This window comes from Acanthaster planci, linkage group LG07 (genome assembly GCF_054643075.1).
Source record: "Acanthaster planci isolate LZ-2023a linkage group LG07, COTS_SCS, whole genome shotgun sequence".
In the NCBI taxonomy this organism is placed as follows: domain Eukaryota; kingdom Metazoa; phylum Echinodermata; class Asteroidea; order Valvatida; family Acanthasteridae; genus Acanthaster; species Acanthaster planci.
In genome coordinates this window covers 10,532,554-10,558,615 of record NC_141783.1, presented here as the reverse complement: position 1 = coordinate 10,558,615, position 26,062 = coordinate 10,532,554, and the positions used below count along the sequence as shown (strand labels likewise).

Sequence of the window (26,062 nt, the reverse complement as noted above, 5' to 3'; positions counted from 1 at the left end):
GATGGACAAGTAACAAAATATAAAAAGAGAGAGCCAGATGCATTCCGGGTATTCCATTCAGGGGTCTACTCAACAAGCTCACATTGATTAAAATGCCAACTCATGGGAACTTCTGATTACTCAAAAATTTTCAGGGACCAAAAGGGTTCACGTGGACCACGACAAGTTTAAGACTTCACAGCCTCAAAACTGAGAATGCACGAAAGGCATCCTTCATTGGAAGAAAAGCTGCTATTGTTAATATGAAACGTTTACAAGAAATTCATCCCTATGGTAAAGAAAAGTTGTCATTATGAATACAGAGAACACTTAATCACCAAACGTTTTATGAACTCATCTCTGATTCTCATCTCCCCCGAAAAAAAAACTGAAGTTCGTTTGATTTAGTTAAATTCCCGCCTGCAAAATGAGAACAAAACGTAAAACTATATTCAGCAAGTCCTACTCACTAACAAAATCTGCGACATTATTCTCAGTAGGCTATCTCTGGTGGCGAAAATCACGCACGTGTGTGCTCATGACATAATCACCGAACGTATGCAGTTCCCAGAAAAGAAACAGGTTATTGAACTGATATGCCCATGGATCAATGGCTCTATTATGAAAATGAAAGATGAACACAATGACTATTGCATCGACCACTTTTTTTCACTGCTGTACGGCTAAATAATCATTTTTCTATTCGGTAGTTTGCTTGTGAAAAAATACAGCAATTCCTTATATCAGACTGTTTGGGAACTTAGGCCTACTATCTTCAGGTGTAAATCAAGTTACAGATCACACTGTTTGAAATATACGTCCGATTGTTTTAAAAGCACATGTGGAATGTCAAAGGCATCCTCCAAATTTTTTTTACAGATGTTTGTCACAGATCCGCGAAGTTCTGCACCTACGTGTATTCACCCACAAAATGAACATTCAAAAAAATCTAAGATGCGTCACAAATTTCACAATACGATGCGAGAATTAAACATCTCAGATCATGAACCGATTCATTAATTCACAGAATTTGGCGAAAACGCTCTATTCTAGATGAGAAGCTTTTGCATTATTTTCCCATACCAATCAGCAGTTGAAAGTACCTCCAGCCGGTTCAAACAAGTGCAGCAAGACCAGGCCGTTCTGCGTCTTCAGACATAAAGCAGTCGGTGGACTGACCCGTGCGCATGAATGCGGCCGTTCTCCCTCGTAACCAAGTTATTCCCGGCCCGGCCACACTGTCACACTTTATCATGCACTTGCGCCAGAGAAAAACGAAGGGGTGGTTGCACTTTCATTGCAAACAGAGATCCAAGGAATATGATAAATTGGAGCTGACTTTTATGAATGGAATTCCAACCAAAAAAACGCAAGCTTCTTTTCCATCATGCAAGTGCGCACATCTTTTGTCTTGTTTGCATGGCATTCGCACACAAACTTTATTTACGGAACAGATTTTCTAATCATTAAAATTTTGCACTATAAAACTACACAGAACAGAATGAATTTAAGAACAAGATTTCGCCTTCTGTTCAACAGCTAAGTATGAATGAAACATGCTTTTGCAAACTTTAAGATATCTCATTCTCGGTTAAATCTTAACTGTCTCATTCTAAATTTCTCGTTCCAGATAAGCAGCGACGCTGCACAAACACCTTAGCAAAATCATGAACACTTTAACAACGTTCAAAAGCATGATCGGCCGGTTTGCGTGAAATTCGTAGTACAATCACAACGCTTCCGAAAATCCTACGCTCGAATCACAAAATACAGGAAATTCGTGTCCCCCGAAACAGATCGCGGAAAAACAACACCACTGACCAAACAAAGATGAACTAGTTTTGAGCAGACTGTTCACATGTTTATTGGCGATGGACGAATCCAATCCTCGATATATTCATACAAAAACTTCACCCGCTGCTCGCACGGCCGACCCTCATTCCCCCAAAGATTGGAAATGTTTTCTTTTCGCGGCACGGAACCCTCGAAATACGATGGCAACCCTATAGATCGCTTGACCCGGGATCAAAGACGATGTTTTCACAGTATTTTATTTAATCTATAGTTTGGCCATCCAAGATGCAACATGTGCCGTGGAATTGAGTGGTCATACATTCACTGGCACAGTTTTTGCATACTTTTCTCGGGTCTAGTATATTACAAGTGACGGAAAACGAAAGAAAACCAACCAAAGACTACAAGTCATTTCACTATAACCAACCAACAACTCCAAGCAGTGCCTGCATTTTTTGTCTGATAGACCGTAAAAGTTATCTCACTTTTAATTTCAGAGGTTTGATCGCGATTGAACGATTGGTAAGACTTGCAAAACGGCACTGTAATAACCTCCCATTATATACATCATCGAAATACACAAAAAAATTCAAACAGCTGTGGGTTTATAATTATTTACGAGAGAGAAATCTTCTAAGACCCCCATCACACAATGAAAACAACATGTACTCTGTAGATTAACATAATCAAATAATGTCCAAATACTTTCGAATGGATGAGAAAGAGAAGATTGGGTCACGAGACTTGCAGAAACGATTATCAATATAATGTGGTCTGTAAATGTAAATTAGAAAAGATATTCGACGTTCAGGATGTAAAAAGCACCAAAAAATATCATTAACTTAGAAAAAGTTAAAGTAGCATCTGCAAAATTCCAATTTTGACTAAAATAACACCTTAGGATCTATTCTCCCGATACACAATTAAAACTTCAGTTACGCAAGACAGGTCATCAGAGCCAATAAGCTCCCTCCAACAATATCCAACATATTTGCCATGCGTGTATCAAATATGTCGAGATATGTAACGAATTCATGTTATAATTCCAGCCCCGTTTGAAATAACGATCAAGAAAAAATCGTTCCATTATACTTACGAATCATCACGGCAGACTGGTGCTAGCTTTTGAGAATAATAATTCAACCATTCCGCAGCCGAGCGATGGGATTGATTTGTACACAAGCCTCATCAGGCCGCACAAAAGCACGACGAGCCCCACCGATCGATCTGAAACAAAAACGCAAGCGGACACCAGGCGCGGCGGGCCTAGTGGGGCGACGCGGAGCATGTTTCCCACCCGGGGCAAAGGCGAATTCTACCCGCTGCACTCGCCCCCTCGGGACGGCCAGACAACGGGCTAAGATCGCCAAACACGATATGCAAGAACATAAATGCACCATCAATGAATAATTATAATGCCGCCGATGCATGCACGGGGTACTAACGAGAAGTAGCAGGGTCCGTTTCTCCATGGCTCCGCTCGCTGCCCTACATTCAGATTTTCCATTTTGATCATACCAAAATTAGCATTTCACAACCTTTCGCAACAGGGAGGTCTATACTCGTACTCTCACCTTTCAAAAGCCGATTTTAATGTGTTGTTATAATAGGGCTATATTCATTTGCATAATGTTTAAATAAAAGCATAAATTTCTTGAACGAAATATCTCCTTTCAAAGGTAATGGGAGTATACGAAGAAAACACAAATGTGAAAGCAAGTGTCCTTTACATACATCAAATTAAATCCGACATGCGACAAAGAGTAACGCACTTTGACACTTCCCACCAGAAACTTTAACTCCTAATATAAAAGCTTTTTTCGTGTCCATTCTTCGGTAACGTCGTACAAATCTCGCTCAGGTCCACAGAGAGGAACTTACGGGTGTTTTACCTACCATAAGGGCGACCAATATAACCGGTGTCGGCACCACTTTGTATAGTAGGCCCTACATGCAACAAAGACATGATACTTTTATGCATCTGACACGATATGCCCAATGATTTAGCCATTTGAACCCCAACTTGCTCTATAAATTATGCAGTCACATCACGTGCCTAATCCATCCGTGGGCATGCGCCTAGACAATTAGTAACATGCCTTCACAACCAAACTGGAAGAGGATACGAAAACGCGGGATTAAACTTGTAATGCGCGGTACATTTTTAGCGGTCGTCACAAGACTCTCGAAGATAACCCGAGGGTAGGCAATTCAAAAGCTAAAACAAACAAAAAAACTCTGTGCATACACTTCGAACAATTCAACTTCAAGTCATATACTTCTGCAACAACCAGTGACAGCTAGTCAGACAAAATACGTCACGGAAAAGTCGCTGATGCTATATCGTAGACAGCTGTGTAAAATTGTGGTCTAGCTCTGAAGACATGAAGGCGGACCAATCAAGACGTTTGCTGTATGATCTATACACGCACAGTCAGATGGAACACTGCACAAGAGGCTACGAAAGCGATACAAGCCATGATGAAATCCAGCGAAAAAAATTCCTGTCTTTCAACACGTTACAATACAGGAGGCAAACATTTCAGTTGTGCTTTGAATATCAATATTTCCCTCAAAATGTATTTTCCAAAGGTACGTTAAAGGGGTACCATTATGCAAAATCTGGGTAAAGCAGCACCTGTAGCAAACGCTTGTTTATGTAAATTAAGTTCACCTCCTTCACGTCACATTCTGTCTTAAAATACAAGCTTAAATTATACTCCAATCACTATTTTGATTACCTGAAAACTGCTAATATAAAACAGCCATGCTATTTTGTCCGTGCAGTTGCGAGGGTGGAGCTCTGCTCTGTCGCGTTGGAAATAATCCTCGCACACGAATCGCTCAATACGTTCTAGACCCACTGCCCCCGAGCACACGGAGTTTCTAAGCCGGCTTTTTTCCCCCGATGGGGCTTGCGTGTGGTTATGTGGTTTGATGGAGAGTCCATGGACCTGGCACCCAATGCTGAACAATACACTGGGCCAAGGAGGGAAGGCGCGCTTTAAAGCGAGCTTATCTACAGTCAACGCTGCATTGTACTGTTTGTGCACGGCCTTCTGACAACAAAGGCTATGCAGCTATCTCGCACAGCAAACAAAAATTTGAAGTGTGCCGATGCCACAAGAGCAGCAGCACACAGTGATGTTGTGCACCCTCGGCATGGCACCCATTTCGCGGGTTCCTCTCCAAAGATCTACGGTGCATGCGGGCAGGTATAGTGTGGGGGGGAAAAATACAGAGGTAAACATAACTGGCACCAAATGCCGTATTAATATTGCAGATCCATGCACGGCCGTCTAATCTAATTGCCACAATTGTTATTCCTCCTCTGTACAATGAACGTGATGAAAGGATGGCATTTCAAATATGTTCCCCGCTTTTGCCTCGCCTACCTCCGGAGACAGTTGTGGCGTTGCTGCTGCACATTTCAGCGCAGGAGTATCAACATAATTCACTGGTTGTGTTCTGGACAACAAAATGAAGTCCAACTATAGCCACAAAAAATAAATCTACAGAAAATGCACCTGAATGAGTGTCAAACGTTCTTGCCAGATATCTGTGCATAATGTAAATATGCAGAAATCAATGTAGAAATATTTCTGATAAGCGAACTGTAAAAATAACTTCTTGGCCGACCTACTGCTGAAAAAAATTCTTTTCCATATTGAAGTCTACGGCTCCAATAATTACTTAAAGTTCATTCGAAGGAACACTGCTCAGCGGGGCGTATGTGGTAAATTGATTTAAATCAATACGTGTAGTTTAACTTACTACTAGATGTGAAAATTATGATGCGACTTGTTTCAGTCTCTACACGGTGAAGAAATATATTTAAATATTGCACAGACAATTAAGTTAAATAACGATCGGAACAAGTCACGTGACACCGCCAAAGTAGCGCAACCGTTGAACAAAACACTCTGTGCAGACGACTATTTAGCAGAAGACCTTAATATCCTGTTTATATGCACGTCTGTCAAATTACCATTTTTAAACAAAACACAGAGCCTTTTAAGCATGCCTTATAATATTCTTTGAACGTATTTTGAGAACTTCAGACACATTTCGGGAGTGTGTTTTCACAATTACACTATGACAACAGCCACTCTGTAACCAGAGAATGTTGATGACAACCTGGGCAGAATTTCGAGGGAAAAATATCAAGAAATATAAATATTCTTTGCAAAAAAACTGAAACGTCCCTTGGGATTCTTTTTCATGATTCTATTTCTCCATTCCCGCCTACACGTTCGAAAAGATCTTACGGAAAAGACCACCGACATGACGACAAGAAGCTTTACAGATTTCATTTTCGTGATGTTCCACCTCACGTACAACGGATGAGAAGCGCCCTATTCTTTACGTGTTTTGATTAATAGCACAGAGTTAGAAAGGTTTACTAAAATTAATGCAAGCAACAATGTTGCGAGTGGGAAACCAGAGATACTCTCGTTCGTTATTGAAAGAATGAAATCACGTTTCCCAACTCTTCGCAATAATGAGCAATTAAAATACATGTAGTGTGTTCCAAGTCCACTCATACGATTTTTTTTCCGGGTTTCATTTCTTGGTGTGGTCCGTCCTAACCAGTTAAAACCACAGGGAAGTGGTTAAAATAAATCAGGACTCATCATCGTCGGGGTTAAGATATCACTGAATTCATGTACAAGGCACTGCCCTTGAAGAGGATTATTGGTTCACGCCAAGGAAATTTCTTTATAAAATTAACCTCTTTGAATGCCTGTGAGCAAAATTGTTCCTCTCCATAGCAACACCCCTACATTTTCAACATTTCGCAACAGGTTTAATGTAATGCAGGCGAAATGGTTCTTAAAATATTACGAATAACTCTAGCACGTTTTAAAAAATTATGATCTTCATCACTTTTAACCACTACTGCAGAAGTGGAAATAATGTTGAACATTTTCCAACTGAAGGTCACAATATATTCATTTGCTTTAATATTTAATACAAGTATGCGATATTCAATAAATAGAGCAGTGCTGGGGTGTGTAAAACTCAGCCGAACGAAACGCTTGTATGACACGACATAAATGGATGCATGGAAACTGGTTTCTGTATATTCAGGTCTGCCGGCGAGAAGACTCCAGGCCGTACCATGTCTGTTTACGGCGGGGAATAAATTGTCCGTCTGGTCCCACAGTACCGGCACAACGCACAGAGACTGCGGCCCTCGGCCTCGTTTGGCGAACAATGCGAGGCACTGTTGTCAAGTACTATGCGCCTGTTATTTATAGAAGTGAAATCACACGGAGTGGTATTTGCCTCCAACTTTTTTTGAGGACCAACTGGAGAAACGGTCGCATTTTCGGGTATTTCGAACGCACCACAGGATCTGTTTACATTTGTTGCATTTCTTGGACGAGAATCATTCCCACACAATGGGACTGCGAATATATTAACCCTTCGCTTTACATAAAACATAATTTACGGGATGCACTAAGGGTAGGCTGGCGGTGTAATTACACACAAGCAGATATTCTGCCACGACACTGATAGTGATAATGACAGAATGCCGTTGTGTAACGCTCAGCCTGTTTACTAAAGTCAAGATGCATTCAACGAAGGCCCAAAGTAAACTGTACGTACCTCCGCCTAATGCAGCCACTGCGGACGAGAAGAGCTTGCCTTGGTAATTAGCATGCCCGGGACTCGCTATGGAGGAGGCCACGGCCGTGGACGTGCGGGCGGCTCCGTTGGGTCCGCCCGGCAGGTCGGCAAAGACGGGGCTCAGCACGGTGTCGGAGCTGACGGCGGGAGCCGGGACGGTGCCGTGCGGCGGCGGTACAGGGGCGGGGAAGGGAGGAGCGCCGGACACGGGCAGACCAGTCCTGCCTTCCATCACCCAGGGGACGAGGCTCGCTCAGCAGTCCTGGCTTCACAGCGATCCCACAGGTATCGCTTCATCCATGACCATGGGGATTCAATTCACCCCTGTACCAAGAGTAAATTTCAAAAAAAAAAAAAAAAAACAGTTTCCAGCTCTCTGGACGTGTGTACGCAAGTATAAGAACCCGTCTTTAGGCTCACAGTTCCGGAATATCAATGCGCAAAATCAGGAAGCAACAGCAAACTTCTTTACTATTACTCTAGCTGGCGACTTCCGAACTTGAGTTCATTGTTCGCAGTCCTGTTCTATTTTGATCGATCTGTGTGATGTCTGTGTAGCAATGTCGGTTGCGCCAACCAGGTTCAAGGATGACGATGGGTCTCGCTTGTAATTGTACGAAGCAATGCGGAACAAACGTTTCTCGCACGAAGTCGTCCGTTCAAGACAGCAAGCCGAATACACTGTAGCAAAATACAAAAACAGAGACGGCACTTTTAATGGTCAGACAGTTAGGCATCGACCTCTCTCTCTTTCTGCCCTGCAATAGTATGATAAAAAATGTACGTAACTTTCAAAATACCGAATAATAAATGCAACTGCTAAATAGTAAATCAAAATGGGGCTCATTTTAAAGTAAATGGGTGTATGCAGACCACTCTCTTTTTGCCTACAATTTGTACGAGAGACCAAAGTTTGCGGGAAAAATCACCCTTTGATTGTTTTTCGATCTAACCTCAAATTCGTTCAAAAAACACATTTGAATTATTACTTTTAAAAGGTTGCATTTTCAGTCCTTATAGTACACCTATTATTCTCTGATGTTTTAATAACTGCGTGGGATTCTTAATTAACAGTTATAAATTATTCGTTTACGATTGTACTGACGTTCTGCCATACTTATAGCAGCCACTAGGAAAAACAAAAACAAGGGTGGTATTTTTGGCTGGTCATACAATCAGTGTAAAGCAATATGAGAGGAATCATTGGGGGAAGAAAGGGGACAGACAGACGGATGTGAAACGTCTGTCATGTCTCTACAGCAACCTCCTTCAGAAAGGATTATTCCGAAGGACGAAAATTAAGCCTCGTTTTTATGGGTTTCAATAGCCACGGTAGGGTTGAAAACCCAAATCAGTGTGTCGGTGTTTTATTTGTGCAGACAGCCGTGAACAAAATCCTCAACACGTGCACTTATTGTGGCTGGCGCGCGTCTCCAAGGGGCCTCGTTTCGCACACAAGAACATGAGGTCCACTCGCGCCGACTTTGACCATGCCACTGAACGAAAAAAATGTTTTATGGTAATGACCTGCAGTGAGTCAACCGTGACAATTACGGCATTCTTTACAAGCGAAAACCATATTTCATATTTGCATTTAGAGTGATTTAAAAGCGCCCAGGAAAATGTGTACCGCGGCAGAGGGATTGGGTTAACGTCTATGATGCTGGTACGGCGGGAAGCACGCGATGGCAGGACATTCATTCACGTTACACACGGCAGCTGCCTCTGAATGCCATCGTAACACAGTCACGCTGAGCCATTCCCTCCGTCTCACATTCCATTTTTTGTCCTTTCTGAGTAATGATTGATAACAACCACGAATACCCGCGATCATGGCATCCCCTGCACCAAACGAAGACAAAACACACCTTAAAAATCAAATATTTAAGTGGCGTATCTAGGGTCTCGGCTATGGGCTAGACGCGGAGGCTCTCTCTCTCTCTTTCGTGATTGACTGACCGGGAACATGCACCGATGCGTGCAGGGTACCCCGTGTACACGCCGTCACGGCCATGAGCGAGTGGGGCAGCTCGGGTTGTGGAAAGATGACAGAGACCATATACACCGATATGACAGAGACGTACACCGTCGCAACACGTCCGCCGGCCGTGACACAAGGACTGGAGGCCGAGCACCTGTCCGGGGTTGAACGGCGTGGCCGAGGGTATACCTGTGGGGATTCCACGAGCCCTGTGCCGGGCTCAACCCCTGGACCCCACCGTGCGGGTGACGGGCAAGCATGGAGTGCCTTGTGTACACAATGACATGCAGTGTGCACACAGAAGCTTTGGTCAATGCCCAAGAGTGTTCCCTGGAAACGCTATAGTATCAGTGCATGACGCGTAATCCTGAGCAAACCATGGGTTACCCACACAATAACCCCCAATCTAATTACCCGATATGCCAGCACAAAGGAAAATTGATTAATTAGTACGTTTCACCCCGAAAAGTCAGACAAAGAAAACACGAGATCCCACACGAGACAATACGCCATTTTTCATGCAATGGTAAACCTATATCTACTGTACTGTACATGTGAATAATTCCCATTATGTTGCTTTATACTGCGATTGTTTCCAAAATTTTTCTGACTTTATAGAAAAGATGATTATCTAATAATGCTGATCGCAAGATGGGCATACAGCACAGTTTCACATCACAAACTAAACTTTTGGTGAGGACCAAATACCAGAAGTTGGTTGGGATAGTTACCAAATTTTTAAAGAACTTCTGTACGAGAAAATCCAGTTTGCCCCTTCTCGTCTGATTTGCCACCCGCTGTGTTGTGGTTTAGAAGCCAGGTTTCCATTTCTGCCGAACCATATAGGCCTACAGAAATCGCCTCCGTGTTTCTCGGGTTACAAGTCGCTGTCTTTTCGAATCATGTGAACCATCGAGGATATGGGTAACTGAAACATGGAATTTGTGCACATTCCCATATTGAAAATCAGTCATGTAAAATTTAGGATAGAGAAACGCAGTTTCGCTGACATTTCAACACCAGCACGACAACATGTAGCTGAAAAAACGGCGGCCAAAACAACACGCCCGAGCCTCAATGGTTGAGAAGAGAAAGGCAGCTTCATTACAAATACAACACTGTCTGTATAAGACAAAGGCAGAATGACAACTCCAAATTAGTGTGCTTTGGCAACAAACACACATCATTAATAAGGAACATAGGAAGGTACACGCAGACTCTTTTTGGAAAACTCATACACAGCTCTCGAAACACGAACGACTATTTGACTTGCATGAAGTCAGTCAATTGAAAGAGATAATCCCTTTGCTTTACATTAATCTTAGAATGAACATATGGTGACGTGACCGGCGAACAAGAGAAGCACCACTGGTATCAAACGAGTCCCGAAACAAGGTTGACGGTGACGGGTGAGAATAACGGGAAAGACTCCAGATCAAAAGACTAACGCACCGTATAACATTGATATGCAGTACATGAGAATTTAATCTGAATCTTACGAATCTTTCGCGTTCCAGGCAGCAACGAACCTTGCCAACACACTTGACTCCTCGGTAAGGTACATAAATGTGCATCTGTACGTGGTAGCACTGCATTTTAATGGACGCAACGGCGTCACCCGTTACTTGAAAACGAAAAGTGAGAACGGTAGTGTAGTCATCAGCACAATCAAGGTGAATATACATGTACACTGTCAGTTTGATGAATGGGTTATAATGACAATGCCATCAAAAAATGTCTGGTCAATTAAAATGAAACAACAGGCGACGGCAACGCAGGTATAATTATGATGGAATGTGGTGACCGAATACGTAACCTAATGAGCCCATGATAGTAATATACCCGGGGGGCGTGGGCCGGGTCGCCCTCAGCTTTATGATAAAGCTTATCGTGCCAGGATGTCATTAAAGAAGAAATCAGTCATGTTGGAAGGAAGAATCTGACAGAATAAACCGTTCTGCGACCTTCAGACCACCTTTCGAAAGGTGACGAAGACCTGAAAAAACAGCGATTCAAGGATCACACATTCCGGTCGTGATCTGTGTCCTCCCAAAAAAATTTGAAATGTCCGAGCCAGGAACCACTTCCACAACGCCAGGACAGCTGGATTGGTCTCGCCGAAGATAGAATACAACATACACCTTCATGTACAAGAGAAAGGGATAACACACAAACGCTACGCTCCAACGCACCAATGCCCACGGCCAATCCCTGTAAATGACCGCACGATGCCTCCTCAAGGCCTACATACTCTTAAGCAGGAGACAAGACGTCTGATGACGACAGTCCAAGCTGGACCGTTGCTGTGCCTAGTAGAGCTTAGTCGTGGCTTAGATTGGCCAACTGCGTGTAGCTGTGAACGTTTCGGCGGCATCTAACATGAGATGTAAGTCAATCATTATGGTAAGTACTAAGTAGTACTGCAGTATTGCAACGAACCACAGCGTAACCCGTGTACTCCGTCATGACAAACACAATGTACATAAATCAACGGTCAAAAGTGATACAGATATATTTAAGTTTAACTATGACGACAGCTATAGAAAGGGTAACTAAAGCACTGAACGCGCCCATTAAAATGTAACAACATATACAAAGTTGAAGCTTTTCATTAAAACCCTTGTTAGTTCTATTTTTCTGTTGATTAGGCCTCCGCCGTACGAGCTGTTTAAGTTTAAGAAAGAGACTTTGATGTTACCGATCTAAGAGCCGCGGGCGGTCAAGGACAATCTTCGATAATTGTCGTCTACAGCTGAGCTCAAACAGACCGAACCAGGTGAAAGCTGAAGAACGTGCAAAATATGGATTTGGTGCCATGATTACTTTATTCTGGGTCAGTCAGTGCGTCCCAAACATCAAATACGATGGACGTATAAACTTTGACATGTCAAGAGTTTTCTCTATTGATTTTTTCCAGCTTCCCAGAAAGCCCAATGTGATTCTGCAAACCTAAAATTTTGCCGACTGCCTCCACAAGGACAGGAAATAAAGTAACGCTGAACTAAGAGAAACACGTTTGCCTTTGATTGACCGACGTCATTGACGTGTACAATGTGCGTCGAAATAATACACAAACAAAATTTCTTGTTTGTTAAAAAAAAATGCATCGAGGTACAAAGTTAGCGACCCGAACGTTGACCTGAAAAACGACTTACGAAACCAAGACCGAGCGAAAGGCCAATCATTCTAGAGGCGTTCACTGGATACGGCATCAAATCAATCGGGAAATTTCTTTTTAATGATCAATTGTTCTGGATGCTATCGTTGCGTCATGTTTCAGCTCGGTGCGATGCCTGTCGAGATAAGTAGCGGCCAGGATCTCCGACTAACTTCCCTTTATCCTGATGTGCACGTTTTACTGCGTGTCACGTCACAAGGTATACCGTCCAGCTGAACATGTCTGTCACCTCAGTCTGAGCGAGTTCTTAAAATGGACGCACGGATCATGCAAGGCACGGACGTTTGGTCGTGGAGACGCAACGACGCTCTCAAGTGGACGGCGTGTGCACTAGGCCTGCATGTACTGACCGTTCCTGCTGAAGCGTATCCCAGAAGATATACATGTACTTGGACGTAGAGGCATGGCGCCACAAATCGGGCAGAAACAAAGCAAAAACTGATGTCGTTGTCCACATAACGCACGCCCGTCCTGTCGTGGTATTGATTTCAATTGGATAGGTTTGGGTAAGCACCTTGAGCTACGGCATAAAAAGATATATAAACGGGGCTATGAAACTATAACAAACGGGTATGGAATGCTTGCGTGTAGAAATCGTGGGACTCGAACCGCGCCCAGAATTGCGGGCACCATCCATAATACAAGGAACTCCAAGCATTTAAAGTTGCCTTACCTCGAGTCCGTACCTGCGTCAGTTGTGGAGTGTGCACTGAAACTGTACCAGAGTGAAACGAGGTAGACAGATCCGGAGACGGAACATAGCAATAAACGTACGTATGAAAAGGTGGCCTGACTTAATGCCAATTGTACAAATCGTGGAGCCCAGACAACGGGGACCAGTAATCCTTATGGTAAGCCACCAGCTTTTTGTTCGAGGTTTAATGGGGGTCGATTTAGGAAAAAGACACGATGACAAGCACAGTGATAGTGCAGTGGTTATCCTAACGCTATACATTTTGCGAGAGTAAAGAACGTCTTTTCGACCCGCGTTCTGGTAAAGAATTTCTGCACGATGGCGTTAATGTTAATGACAACTGTCTTCCGTGTATGACGCAAGTATCAAATTTACCGATTCCGACATAACTCCAGAGTAGAAAACGCGCGTGTGGCATTGGGATTTATACAGTTTAGCAATGAACTAAACTGCGTTGATATCGCATCATTTTTATTGGAATACTTCATCTTATGCCAAACCAAATCCACTCCGCCAATACCAAATGACTTACGTCATCTGTATGATAAGAATAAACATTGACGTGTCAACGCAACATCGTAAGGCGAAAAACATCGAATTGGAAAAAACACGGCCGATTTCATAAATGGTCTTCACATACTCTGCACTCCACATTCCTGAAATGAAATAATTACTTTAACCTGCGTTAAATCAATAAATAATGCACAATCAGTCAAGCTATGAAGAAAATTATACTGATGTATAGATTTGTCTGGAATTTTAGGGAGACGTGTGAAAATACTGCTTTTGATCTGGCATTCGTGGAGAGGACTTCAGAAATATTAGCACTTCAGTTTTACATTAGCCTTATTCCATCATTTGGTAAGCTTTTAAGCGCATTTCGGTAATGCGAGTCAATTCCTATTTTTTCTTTGGTAGCTCCACGGAATTTTGGAATGACCCAAAATGTCGCAATGTTCATTGATACACAAAATAACGCAATATTTGTGATTTCTTCGGAAGATAAATTGGTGAGAAATATATCAAACAATCCGCTATTTTGGTGGTGAAACGGATTCACCGGGTGGTTTTCAAACGAGCAGAATGTTTTAATGTCAAAACATTGTATCCTGGGTGCAGAATCAATTCATACACTCTCATTAACTACTTTCAAGCGTACACATAACTGATGTACACATGCATTCCAGAGAAATCGTGAGACCGTGCCTGGTCAATCCCTGCGGTATAAGGGGAACAGGAAACATAGCCAAATACAGAGCACACACGACATCAGGCAATTGCACTGGACGTCTGGCAAATGGATGGTTATTATGGGCACTAACATTTGAACGAGCACAACAGTACCACCAGTGACGCCTCGCGTATTATTGTCGCCTTTAGTATACACGTCATAGTGTTTTGCTATGGTTAAACAGTCAATAATACAGGGTATTACAATAAGAATAGCTCGGAAAGGAAAACACGAGGGGGCGTCTGAGAAAAAGGCAAGCAAACAGCTCTGACTGTGACATGATGCACCTCCGATGTAGACTTACTAAAGAGAGAATTGCTTTCTCTCGTGTAAAATATTGACACTCCTTCAAGCGACCAACATCAATTGACAAAATTTAAATATGGTCGCAAACTACATGGTGTGAATTTCCATATTAAGTTTAACGTGAACGTGAAATTATATTTTTAGAAACAATGTTTACACACTGGTGTACCAAGAGATTGAAATCAGTGTGACTATGTCAAAGACTATTATAAGGGATGAAGTACTTAAAAAAAGCAAATTTCTGTAGCCGCATGTTTACCCCCCCCCCCCCGCCTCAAATGGTACATAAATCTAGCTGACAATGGCGGGCGAGTGCAGTGGTGCACGGCACGTACAGAGCAAACTGAGTGACTGCGGCTGCCGATAGGTCATGAGTGCAGCGCCGGTCGCCTGGGGCCGCTGCGTCGCGGCCAACAGCTTGGCAAGCCGCTGCGTCTGGTCATTGAGCCAGGAGTCGAACTCGGGAACCGGTATGCGCGTGGGTTGCATTAGCCCGCTGTATACAGCACTCGGATCGGCGGTGAAGTGGGCTAGGGTGGCGCCCAAAACAAAAAAGGGGGAGAAGAGCAGCAGGTGGAACAGGGACACAGTCGCGATTAATGCTGAAGTGTTACAAATTGTTTTAGCCAGACAATCCGGCCAGGGTCGTTTTTCTTAATACGGTTTTAGAAAGAATAATATTATGTTGCCAAAAAAAACCTGTCCAACATTTGTAAAAAAGCAGGGCCTGTATTACGATTATATTTCAATCCATTTTGTCCACCTGTAATGTTTTCCCTCTAAACTGCCGGCAAATAAATTGATTTTCCATTAATGCCTGAAACACTTGAGATTTTAATGATTAGGTTTCTATCAATCGTTTCAAAGTTATCAAAATAAGTAATGCAGAAATAAACAATGCAGAAACCGAAAATATCGATAGCGACCACCCAGACACAAAGATAATAGCTAATATTTTTCGAATGTTACAGAGTACACATAAACCGCTGCGCACGGTAATTAGAATTCATACATTAGGACTTAAGAACGCATTCAAGAGGGCCATATATTTGTGAGTAGCATGATCTCACATTAATTAAAAGTAAATATAACACATGAACTCGCGTGGTGAATGCAATCTAAAAAAAAATAATAGCTGGAAAAAAGAAATTCATACAAAACGAGGGACACACAAATATTGGCAGGACCAATGAGCCAGTTCCGTATTTCCAAAAGCCAAGGTCTTTCGAGAACAAAGCGCGTGTAAGTCAGCGTATGGCTAAGCTGATAGGACAGACCATCGCGCGCGCGTGTAGCTGTTCCCGGATAGCCTTGTACTGAGCATGCGCTATTGGAATACCGAACTGGCTCATTGAAAGGTCTTATCTTTCTTCCATGTTGAAAGCAAATGCAGAGGGAATTTTTCCCCTTTATTTTAGTAAATTATGAGTAAGACGCCAAATAGTCTCCACAGACCTTTCAGATGAAACAAATAGACAGACGGTTTATGCATGGATGCATACGTGTATAACATATACATGTATATTGATGTTTTGCTACCTCAGCGAACGCATTTTCTTTCCAGTCGAGAAGTATTTATATTGCATCTTGGGATGGTGCCTGCTGACTCTGGCGCGGTATTCCCTGAGCTCAGTTAGCTGTTACGGCTCTTCACCGTATTTTCCAAGCCCCTGGTTGTGTGAATTTTGTCAGATGACTACGAGTTCCCGCTCTCTCCTCGAGACATTGCGGGCCATTTGGCATGACGCAAAGCGGTGTCGCGTTGGAGAGGTTACTCGGACGTGTATGGGGTCAAGCCCGTCCGTGCAAATACAAAAAGCCGATTTCGACATTTTGGGTTATATTGGTACACGACCATTTCCGCCTAGAACAAGATGCATAGTACATACCAAAATTGGCGGGCAAGTGCCGCAGCTGAGATAGCTAAACTGTGGCAGGTAGGGAGACTCTGAAGTGCTGCAACAACAATATTGAAACCCCGGTTTTCTTTCTTAATGAAATAATGGTGATCTTTATGAATGACTTTATGCACAGCGATCGCAAAGTTAATGCTCAGAACTCAGCAAACTGGCGGTACATGTACTTCGAAAATTGCAACGTGAATCAGTGATCAGATTAATGGTAATAATCTGTATAAACTGAATGTAAAGATTGTTAAGGGTGCTGGTGTACATGAAAAAAATGACCTACACGCACTATCATGACTATGTCTGAGAGCACAGCGCACTGCCTCATCTGGTTACGGCCGACTCGTCCCGCAGCAAACAGCATGCAGTGTGACTTGACAACGCGTATACCATAATGGTGTAAACTGGTGTGTGGCACACTCGGCTAAGGTCCGTAACTCCAGCTGACACTGTGTTTGCGGGGCGGCACGACGCGTTCAGCCGGTCGATCTTGTCTGCAACATGGTCGTCCCTGCTGCAAACAGCATGCGAAGAGGCAGACACACGGCAATAATGCATTCATAACATGTCCATAAATACGTTAATAATGCATCAAAGGGAATATCTCCGTCGGCCCCTCAATTCCAAACTCTGACGGTAACATGTTCACAGCCTGTGGAACTGTGCCGAGAAACAAGAGAATTTAATTACAATGCTCGTTATTTCCTCAGTCTCTCATGAACTCGGCCACTTTGGCAACAATTGTAAATTCGATAACGACGAAGGAATATACGTCGCCAACAAAATTTGAATGTAAAATTAGGTCCGGGTATAAACAGAGCATTCGAGTTTTCACCGACTAAAACACCCTATCACCGACCACGGATGAGAGCCTGAGAGTTGCATTCCCCTACAATCACATTCACAGTCCGTGAGGAAATCCGAGGCAAATTAAGAATTGTGACGGCGGTCTCCACACATACAGGGGCGACATGCTGAACATTTTATTACCGTCAACAATTTGACGAGCTCCGCGATCCCACACTCCACTCCAGATCCACAGAGCGAAGTCTCCGTTTAACCAGATTAACGTGAAGGCAGTACAACACACACGTTTCGTATCGATACCAAGTCCACATGACATGGCAGCCCGCTATTCACAGACCGGACTGTATGTACCGTCGCAAAAAATCAGGTCAACCGCAGTCTCAGTTTTAATCAAGAAGACCTCTGACGTTCACCATAATGTGCGACGTCCCCCCTTCCTAAACACACAAAATGAAGCTACCTATTTTTAGCAGTGCAAATCTTATGGTGATGTCTCCAGTATGTTACAGATCTTTAGTATGGGTGCTCCGTCCATATACAAAGCAACTGAGTCAATTTCAAAATACTGATTTTAACTACATCACGCATGTTTTGTCCACAAAGCCAGCAAACCAATTCATTCCAACATTCGCCCTAACAAAAGGCAACATTTCATGTGAGAATCCAATACATTCATACTAAACCGTGTCCAATTTTAAAGAGGTCAAATTCGACGATTTATTAAAACCGCAACCTAGCCGCTGACGTAATCCAATCTTATTCAGTAATCGCAATCTGTTGTTTTCTACTTGACGAGTGTATCAATAGATACAGTTAGGATTCATGTTTTGGCGAGTTCAATTTTCGAAAACAGCTGAACATTCAATTTTTTTTCCTACGGGCGCAACAGCTTGTGCGCATGTGCGAGTTGGGTCAATTGGATTTAAGGATTACGCTGTGCATAATTAACCTCACCAAGACTGGTATCTCACGACACAATTCACTATTAATTCCATCGTTCGATTCGCCTAATGAGATGCACGTGGTGTATGCACTATTAATATGATTCCTTTCCTTCCTGTATTAATCCACACGAGAGGAATTACGCTCTGCAGGACCAGCACCACTATATATGTACATGTACATGTACATTGCCCAACTTCCTAGTCCTACCGTGGAGCGAGCTTAGTTCCATGGTCCTGCCACCATCAGGCATTGGCCTCATTTCGGACTAAAAACTGAGCGACCAACGAGTATTAAAAGTGACGTACAGACGTATGGACACGTACGTACACATCCACATCGAAGGTCTGTGAATGTTACTGCGTACCTAGTACCTCCACAGACCTTCACCGCGCCGTGAGCGAACCAACGTGAGCGAACCAACACCAGCGAATATTCTGATTCACACAATATTTCGTGGAGGTTTAGGACCCAATCCGAAAAACTGCATTAATCTATCGCCCAGCACTGAGAGTACATGCACGCATGTATGTACATGTACATGTACAGTACATGTGCTGTGACTGCAGCACACTGCCGAGTGCAAACGCGCAGGTCATTGAGTATCGGTCCGACAACAGAACGTAGCATGCAGACCACTCGTATCGTGTTACTGGTGTCATTTTTATCCCATCCATGCGTGAGGGTCAGTGTGTACCCGAGCTTGCATGCTGTGGCCTGGTTACAACGAAGGACCCTGAAATGACAAGCAGGTAATTTATGCTTTAACCATTTCCAAGGGGGAGCCACGTCGACCCACAGGCACGGGGAAATAAACCCTGTACAAGTTGAATTAAATTTTACTTGGTGAATAAATTGAATTTCATCTTCTCTTCCGTCCATCTCTATGGAGCTCGATTATTCGGTCGGTTATGAAAACCACTCGAATGACATGCCGAACACAATGGTCACATTTTTCTTAGGAATTAACAAAAGTGGATGGCCTTTGGTGATATTTGTCCAAAAAAAAAATAAATCGGTCAGAGGTTTGACACTGAACCCAACGAAGTACATGGATTGTAGCTCAAAGCCTAGGCTGCGTCACCAGTACGCACTTCAATGCACTACATCCACCAAAATGTATCAGAAGTTAAGGAGGGGGCGGCGGCACGTACATGCGCAAAGTGGCGCGTAAAGACATGTACATGTAGTTACATGTACATACGTTTACGTCATGCCTGCATTTGGCGCACATGCAACTAGTTCGACTGTGTGCCAAAGCAATACTAAAATACATGTACACCATACTGGCTCAGTGCATAGAGGAAGGGAGGCTGTAAGTGGGACTGAAAATTACATATACAAATCGGACGAATTGTGCAGAATAATCGCGACATGTTTCGCATAATTATGACGAACGGTTTATTTATGTGCCGCTAGGCCATTTGAATTTTTGTTGAAATCTTTTCTCTTCTTAAGTTCTTTTTTCATTTGCAGGCTTTCGCTTGCTACCGGTATAAATAAACCATTCGTCACAATTATGCGAAACACGTCGCGGTAATTCTGCATAAAGGTTTGCCAATGGACTTACGCTGGGGCAACGAGTATGCTTTTGCGTTTGAATTGCATTTGTAACGAACCCGAAGTGGTATTCAGACACATCAGCTGAGGTGATGGCAAGAGTATACTTGTCAACTGGCAAAACGAATCCCTTCTCGTAATATCGGTTTTTATGTCACCACTTTTGATTCCTGGGGAAACTCTGTATGCACGAAAAAGGAACTAATCATACTATTTTACTTTTCCAACCCGACAAATACAATAAAAAGTTCGGTTTTACCTTGAAAAATAGCTTGTTTTAAAAATTACACTTAACTGGGGTACTACGCAAACGGGAAACTTGCTTGAAGCAAACTTGTGGCGAATTTACCACAGTCACTTGGGCTGAAGGTTACGACCCTTGGTGGCTAAAACACACGGTATTGGAAAGTAGGCCCCATATTATATCTCGCATGGGTCCAAGTGGAGAAGAGATAGTCTCCTTTCGGATAGCTAACACCTTGTAATTTTAAATTGACTGTCGGTGTTCTCTACACATGGATTACCTGCACATTAAAGATATTAGAAAAGCAGTGGCACCAGAGGACATGATTGATCATCGTTATGCGCTGGGTCACCGTCTCCTAAATAAACATCGATTCATGTTTTAGCAGAGCGCGCCAAATGTCCCGAGCCTCCGCCGCACTGCCGGTCATGCCAGAAACACCCCACACGTATAGAACTTGCCGAGAAAATAACAGGGCGTTTGCCTGCACGGTTTGCATACCGTGTATACCATGCACGCACTGCTGGCTGTGTGTGGACCGCGAGAGTAAATAATTTCAGACAGGGATCTCCTTCACTACAGCAAAACAGCACGCGGAATGGGAAGCCTGACTGCAAATCAATCCATGTATCATTCTGTGGCCAACTGTGCACTGGGCTCGATCAATGAAAATTCGGCACACCATTTCCTTCAAGAATTACTCCTGGAACATTCATGTATTCCAGCGTTTTCGTTAAAATGAGCGTTACAGACGGCATTTCGCAAGAATCTTTCAAATGTCATCATTTCTAGCAGTTTGGGGTGTCCTGTACGTCACTGATGACCCTGGAGAATGAACAAGTCCTTGCCTTGTATACGAAAAGCGCTGTACCCATTCGCATTATACTCTATATATTACTTTTAATCCATTGAAATCCAGCTGTCAATTATGCCTATTGTATGTAGAATTTTCACCGGTGGTGAAAAAACCTGGTACTAATGTGTTTGATTTCCCATGTTGTTCACCTTTAGAAAGTGGTTTAAACTATAAAAGGAAAATGAAAATCTTATTGCCACTTTTGACACATCTCTGTGAAAAAAAAAAATCTGGCATCGCGAACGAGACGGTATGACAGGCAGCGGTTTATATCTACATGTACAATGTACATTCAGACACCAGGACTAATGATAAGGAAACCGTTGTTTTGCACCAGACCGTATTTGGGCGTTTACTCTGATCTCAATTAGAATGTCAATTGAATTAACCGATACTGATAGAGCCACCCACGCCAATGACCACTGACTCTAGGCTGGCACACTCCATGAGCCACATTTTCTTTCACGCAGCGTTAAGTCGAATACTATACGTAACATCATGCGCTAAAGCCACATACGTATTATTTGAAATGGTAAATGTGAATTTCCCTCGCTTAAAATAACGTTTTCGATATTAATATATTGTAAGGCAAGCAAAAGCAAACGGCTTCTTTTTACACATTAACCGGAAGAATTGATTTTTGCTCTTATATTTAAAAAGAGACTAAGGACGTTTGAAAAAAATTCGAGTTAGTACAAGTAGTGACAGAATTTAAGGCAAATATACATGTTCAACTGGTGGCAACTATACGCGAGAGGCTCAGAGTTCGCAATATTTTAAATACGCGTGCATTAGACTTTACACCGTAGCCAAGTTAAGTGATTATCGTAATTCGTATGTAGTGCGTAAACTGGATTTTTAATTATTCTAATTTTAAAGAAGCACATGAATTTACATTGCTGTTTTCTGCCAGGACTAAACACCGCAAAGGGCAGTAGCATTTTTTTTGACAATTTGATTCGAACTTTCTGATCACTGGGGCATAGGGCCTGACATATTAATCCGTAGCTCACTACCGATGCTACCTTTACAGTCAATCTTTTATGCTTCGACTCATAAAATATTCCATTTAAAGTAAATTAATAACCGAGGTTCCAAAGAAAGTAGATTTTTGATGACGCCATTAACAGCACATTTATAGGCACTGAATTTATGCTGTTCGGTGAAATGTCTTACTATACGGTAAAGCTTCTTTATAATTTGCATAGAAAACTGTTCAATTTCACGCATTTCTTGAAAAATTATCAAGGCTGCCCATAAAGAAACACAGCTAAGACGGGCTTGAATTCACAGAATTCAACGCTGAATGAGAGCAAGCCAAGCGCATGTGGACACGGCTACTGACCACAGGCATATTCAAAGCACCCACTGCACTATACAAATCGCAGAGCTGGGTCACACCATTATGAAAAAATAAAAAAAACATGGAGGACAGGCCACAGATCTACACAGGCCAATGCAAGTAACGTACACACACCTTGTACTAGCCCAATTATCCTCACCTCCTCTCCTTGCCTGATCCAGGTAACTGTTTTGACACATTGCCAAGATCCATGCGGTCACTCCAGTATATATTCCACTCTCGCTTACAGGTGCACGATATTTCGATCCCTCTCCAAAATGTGGTGCGACACTGGAGTTCTGGCAGTGGCGAATTCAACGGGCGGCTTCACGAACGCTGACCGTGACGCCTTCACACAACTGCCGTATCTATCTCAATCGACGCGGCGTATACTACGGATGCGTACACGGTAACACAACTAGGGGTGTGCTGTACCACAATGAATGAAGCCAACATAGGCGTACAAAACCGAGCCAAATCCGCACAAGAAATTCATAAAAGGCATCGTAACCGTTTACAGAATAGACCAACACAAGTCTAGGATACAGAATCAGCCTCAAGAGAAGGCATAACCTCGTGGCAAACTGCAAAAAAATTGAGACTATCGGCGAACATTCATGCTTGACCGGGAGGGTAGCTGGCTTCCACCATTACGGTTACCACAACATGTCGTGGCGTACCGTGCACACAAACACGCGTGCACGGTCGGCCTGAGCAGCTGTCCCGTTGACGGCTTCACCTGTCGCGCTCGCTCAGGAGATAGCATCGACCGTACCGATCGCATCCCCGTTCAGACTGCGCCATCGTGGGTTAAAATCAGTCGACAAGAGCCGAGAGTTGATCGGCAGACATTAACACAGAAACTCCGGTATTCAACGGAGAACTTGTGGTAAATCCAGGGCTTCAGTTAAGGAGAGTCCATAGAAAATACCTTGAGCCGCATAAACCACACGGGCCGTGCCGGTGACTCACTCCGTCGGTAACATACGCAGCAGTATGGGTCCGTGGGTCGTGTATTCTCCGTGCTCACCCTGACTGTGAGACGCCTTCGTGAGAAAGAGCGGTAGGAGAAATTCAAGTAGGCCTTTTTAACAACTGCCAAGCCATTCGAATTCACAACTATCTACTGCCGAATCTCTGGTACTTCCCATTCCAAGTGGCGGTTTCACATCCGATGATCGCGCTACACGGGAAAGATTCTGCGTGAGGTTCGGCACGATCTGGAGACAGTTCCTTCGTTCTGCTGTCGCGTTGGATGGAGTGTACGCAGCCAGTACAGTACGGTGTACGTATATGTATTATGTTCATACGTCAGTGTAGTTCACGATTCGAGACAGCGAAGGTTCGAGTGTCTATCACACGCGAGGCCGGGGACGGGACAGCCGATCACGGGCCGAGTGACCTGCCGATCCTCGCTGTTCAGAAATTTACGTTTCTCATCCAGCGGTCGTATTGCTATATTTTCTGTCGCAGATCAAACATCGTGACCAGAAATATGTTTGTTTGCAACTTGAATTTCTTTTCTTCATTAATTTAAGAAAGACGACTCCAACAAAACGTTCAACAAAAATACTTACCGTTAATACCGGGCAACCAGGTTCCAACAACTCACCAAACAGCTAAAGTGGACCATAGCAGAACCGCAAAAAATCCTGCGTGCCGATGACATGGAAAAGAATAAGTCCCAGTTTTTATGACGGCAAAAGAACGATCACGGGAGGCGCACCCGGACTACGATATTTCTGTATTACTAGTGGTGCCGCGGTCTGATCGAGCGAGCGGTTTTTAGTGTTTTTCAGTACTATGCATGCTGGGGACACACATTGATCAACTGGCCACTTGTCCATCAAAGCGTCTAAACATGCTGTCTGATTGGTCCGTGTGGCCGGCCCATGCTCTCATTAAATAAACGGGCTCCAGAAGATTAGACCACCCCTCGCATGGGATGGTACGCGCCAAGCTGATTGCGGAGTGGAACTTACACGGCCGGGGCTTTTGAACGATTCTATTCATGCCGTGGGCACGCTCCTGTGGCCTCAGAATTCTTCCAGGTTTCTTTGACAAACACAATGCCATGCTATTGTTATTCCGCCGCATAAAAGGAAACCCAAAGGCCCTGAGTCTTTTCTTCTATTCAGCCGTGTTGTTAAACTCTCTTAACGGGCAGGATTTTGGACCAACCACAAATAGTGAGTCTGCGATCGTTCAACTGAGGGGGCCCCCGCACCGCCGAAAACGATCATCGTCTCGCACCTCGGTGCGGCGCGAGAGAACTATACGTATAATTATGACGGTAAACGAATTTTAGAAGATGAAGTAAATCCAAGTTCCAGCTTCAGATATGGCCCTGATTATGTATTTCAGATTACGAACTTCAATGAGGATGATTATAATTAGTGACAACACGGTTAGAGGTTTTTTTATATAGTCTCAGATGTCGAACGTCTCATTAGAGAATTACTTCTATTTAAAAATGATGCGGGGCAACAATTCGGACGCAAATTATTTACTTTTTCCCATACATTTTTGACACCTTTCACAACACGAATGCATGTTACATAACGTGAATTTGAGTAAGGGTAAGGGATTTCTTGGGTTGCTTTGATTTAATATTTCTAGAGGACTGTGGACAGGAGACCTCTCCTATGTTTCCAGGATGAGTACTTGCAGATGCAAATGTCCCGTTCGAGTCGTTTCCGATGAAAGCTAGAAATCATAAACCACATAGTTTGGGAATGCCACCCTTATCACAGTACGAGATAGCTGTGGGACGTACAAGAGGGCACTGCCTTGAGAAAAAGTGCCTTGTTTAGATGGCAAGAAAAATGGGAATAGGTCTCTTTTTTTTTTTTTTTTACTTTTATCGAGTTACGGAGAGACTGTGCGCCCACGGTAAAGCGTCGCACCCTCTTTTCCCAGAGGAAACTATGTTGTCAATCTCAAGTGAGAGAAATGAACGGACTGCAAATGTCGCCAAGTATAACTTCCGCCGACTCTCGCTTTCCATCCTTTGCTCAGGATGCGCACCTTCTTTGTAAAAAAAAGTTGGTCGGTGCCGACGACAGCCTGAGTCCTGAAGATGATTTTTCTTAGCTGCGAACTAATTTTGTGTCAGTGAGAGAATGAAGGGTACAGAGAAAGTGCGTTCACTCGCCGGTCAATCTTGTCAACCGAGTCTTTCGTTGCCAGGCTATTCATACACTTTGGATGACTGGTCATTGAATGTGGCGTGGGCAACACAGCAAATCAATTTCAGTCTGTCCCGCCACATACTAATGAGAAATGGAGACGCCAATGAATGATCGACAAAATATACGCGAGTGTTTGTGGCATAATATACTTGGAAATAACTTATACAAGCCACAAATGACCACGGGACGTATGGTGTACGTTGTTGGTAATATCTTTGCACTGATGTCTCTATCTTGCTTTGATCTGTCGGATTTCAAGCAGACAATGGAGACGAAGCGACCTACCACGCAGCATTTTTGGCCTTGTCTGCATGTGTGTACGCAGACGGCACGACCTGCCGTGTGATTCTGGGGCATTTTACCGGTTTGTTTCTGGAGGGCAGGTTGTTCAACTGCACGGTCTTTGAGTACTGGAC

At 43.4% G+C, this 26,062-nt stretch overlaps 1 protein-coding gene across 14 annotated transcripts in view; it reads right to left on the bottom strand.

Annotated features, from left to right (window-relative positions):
• The window catches only part of LOC110973601 (uncharacterized), a 91,797-nt gene that overhangs the window by 39,901 nt on the left and 25,834 nt on the right, over positions 1 to 26,062 (bottom strand). For 4 of the 14 annotated variants that reach the window (XM_087138813.1, XM_087138815.1, XM_087138814.1 and 1 more), the window contains exons 1-2: positions 24,033 to 24,272; positions 7,387 to 8,088 (exon numbers count right to left, since the gene is read on the bottom strand). In XM_087138813.1, the coding sequence (XP_086994939.1) occupies positions 7,387 to 7,639 (253 nt within the window). In that variant the 5' untranslated portion in view covers positions 7,640 to 8,088; positions 24,033 to 24,272. Of the gene's footprint in view, positions 1 to 4,514; positions 4,534 to 7,386; positions 8,089 to 22,590; positions 23,378 to 24,032; positions 24,274 to 26,062 lie in introns of those variants that run through there. The other 10 variants (XM_087138808.1, XM_087138818.1, XM_087138819.1 and 7 more) reach the window with 7 other exon arrangements.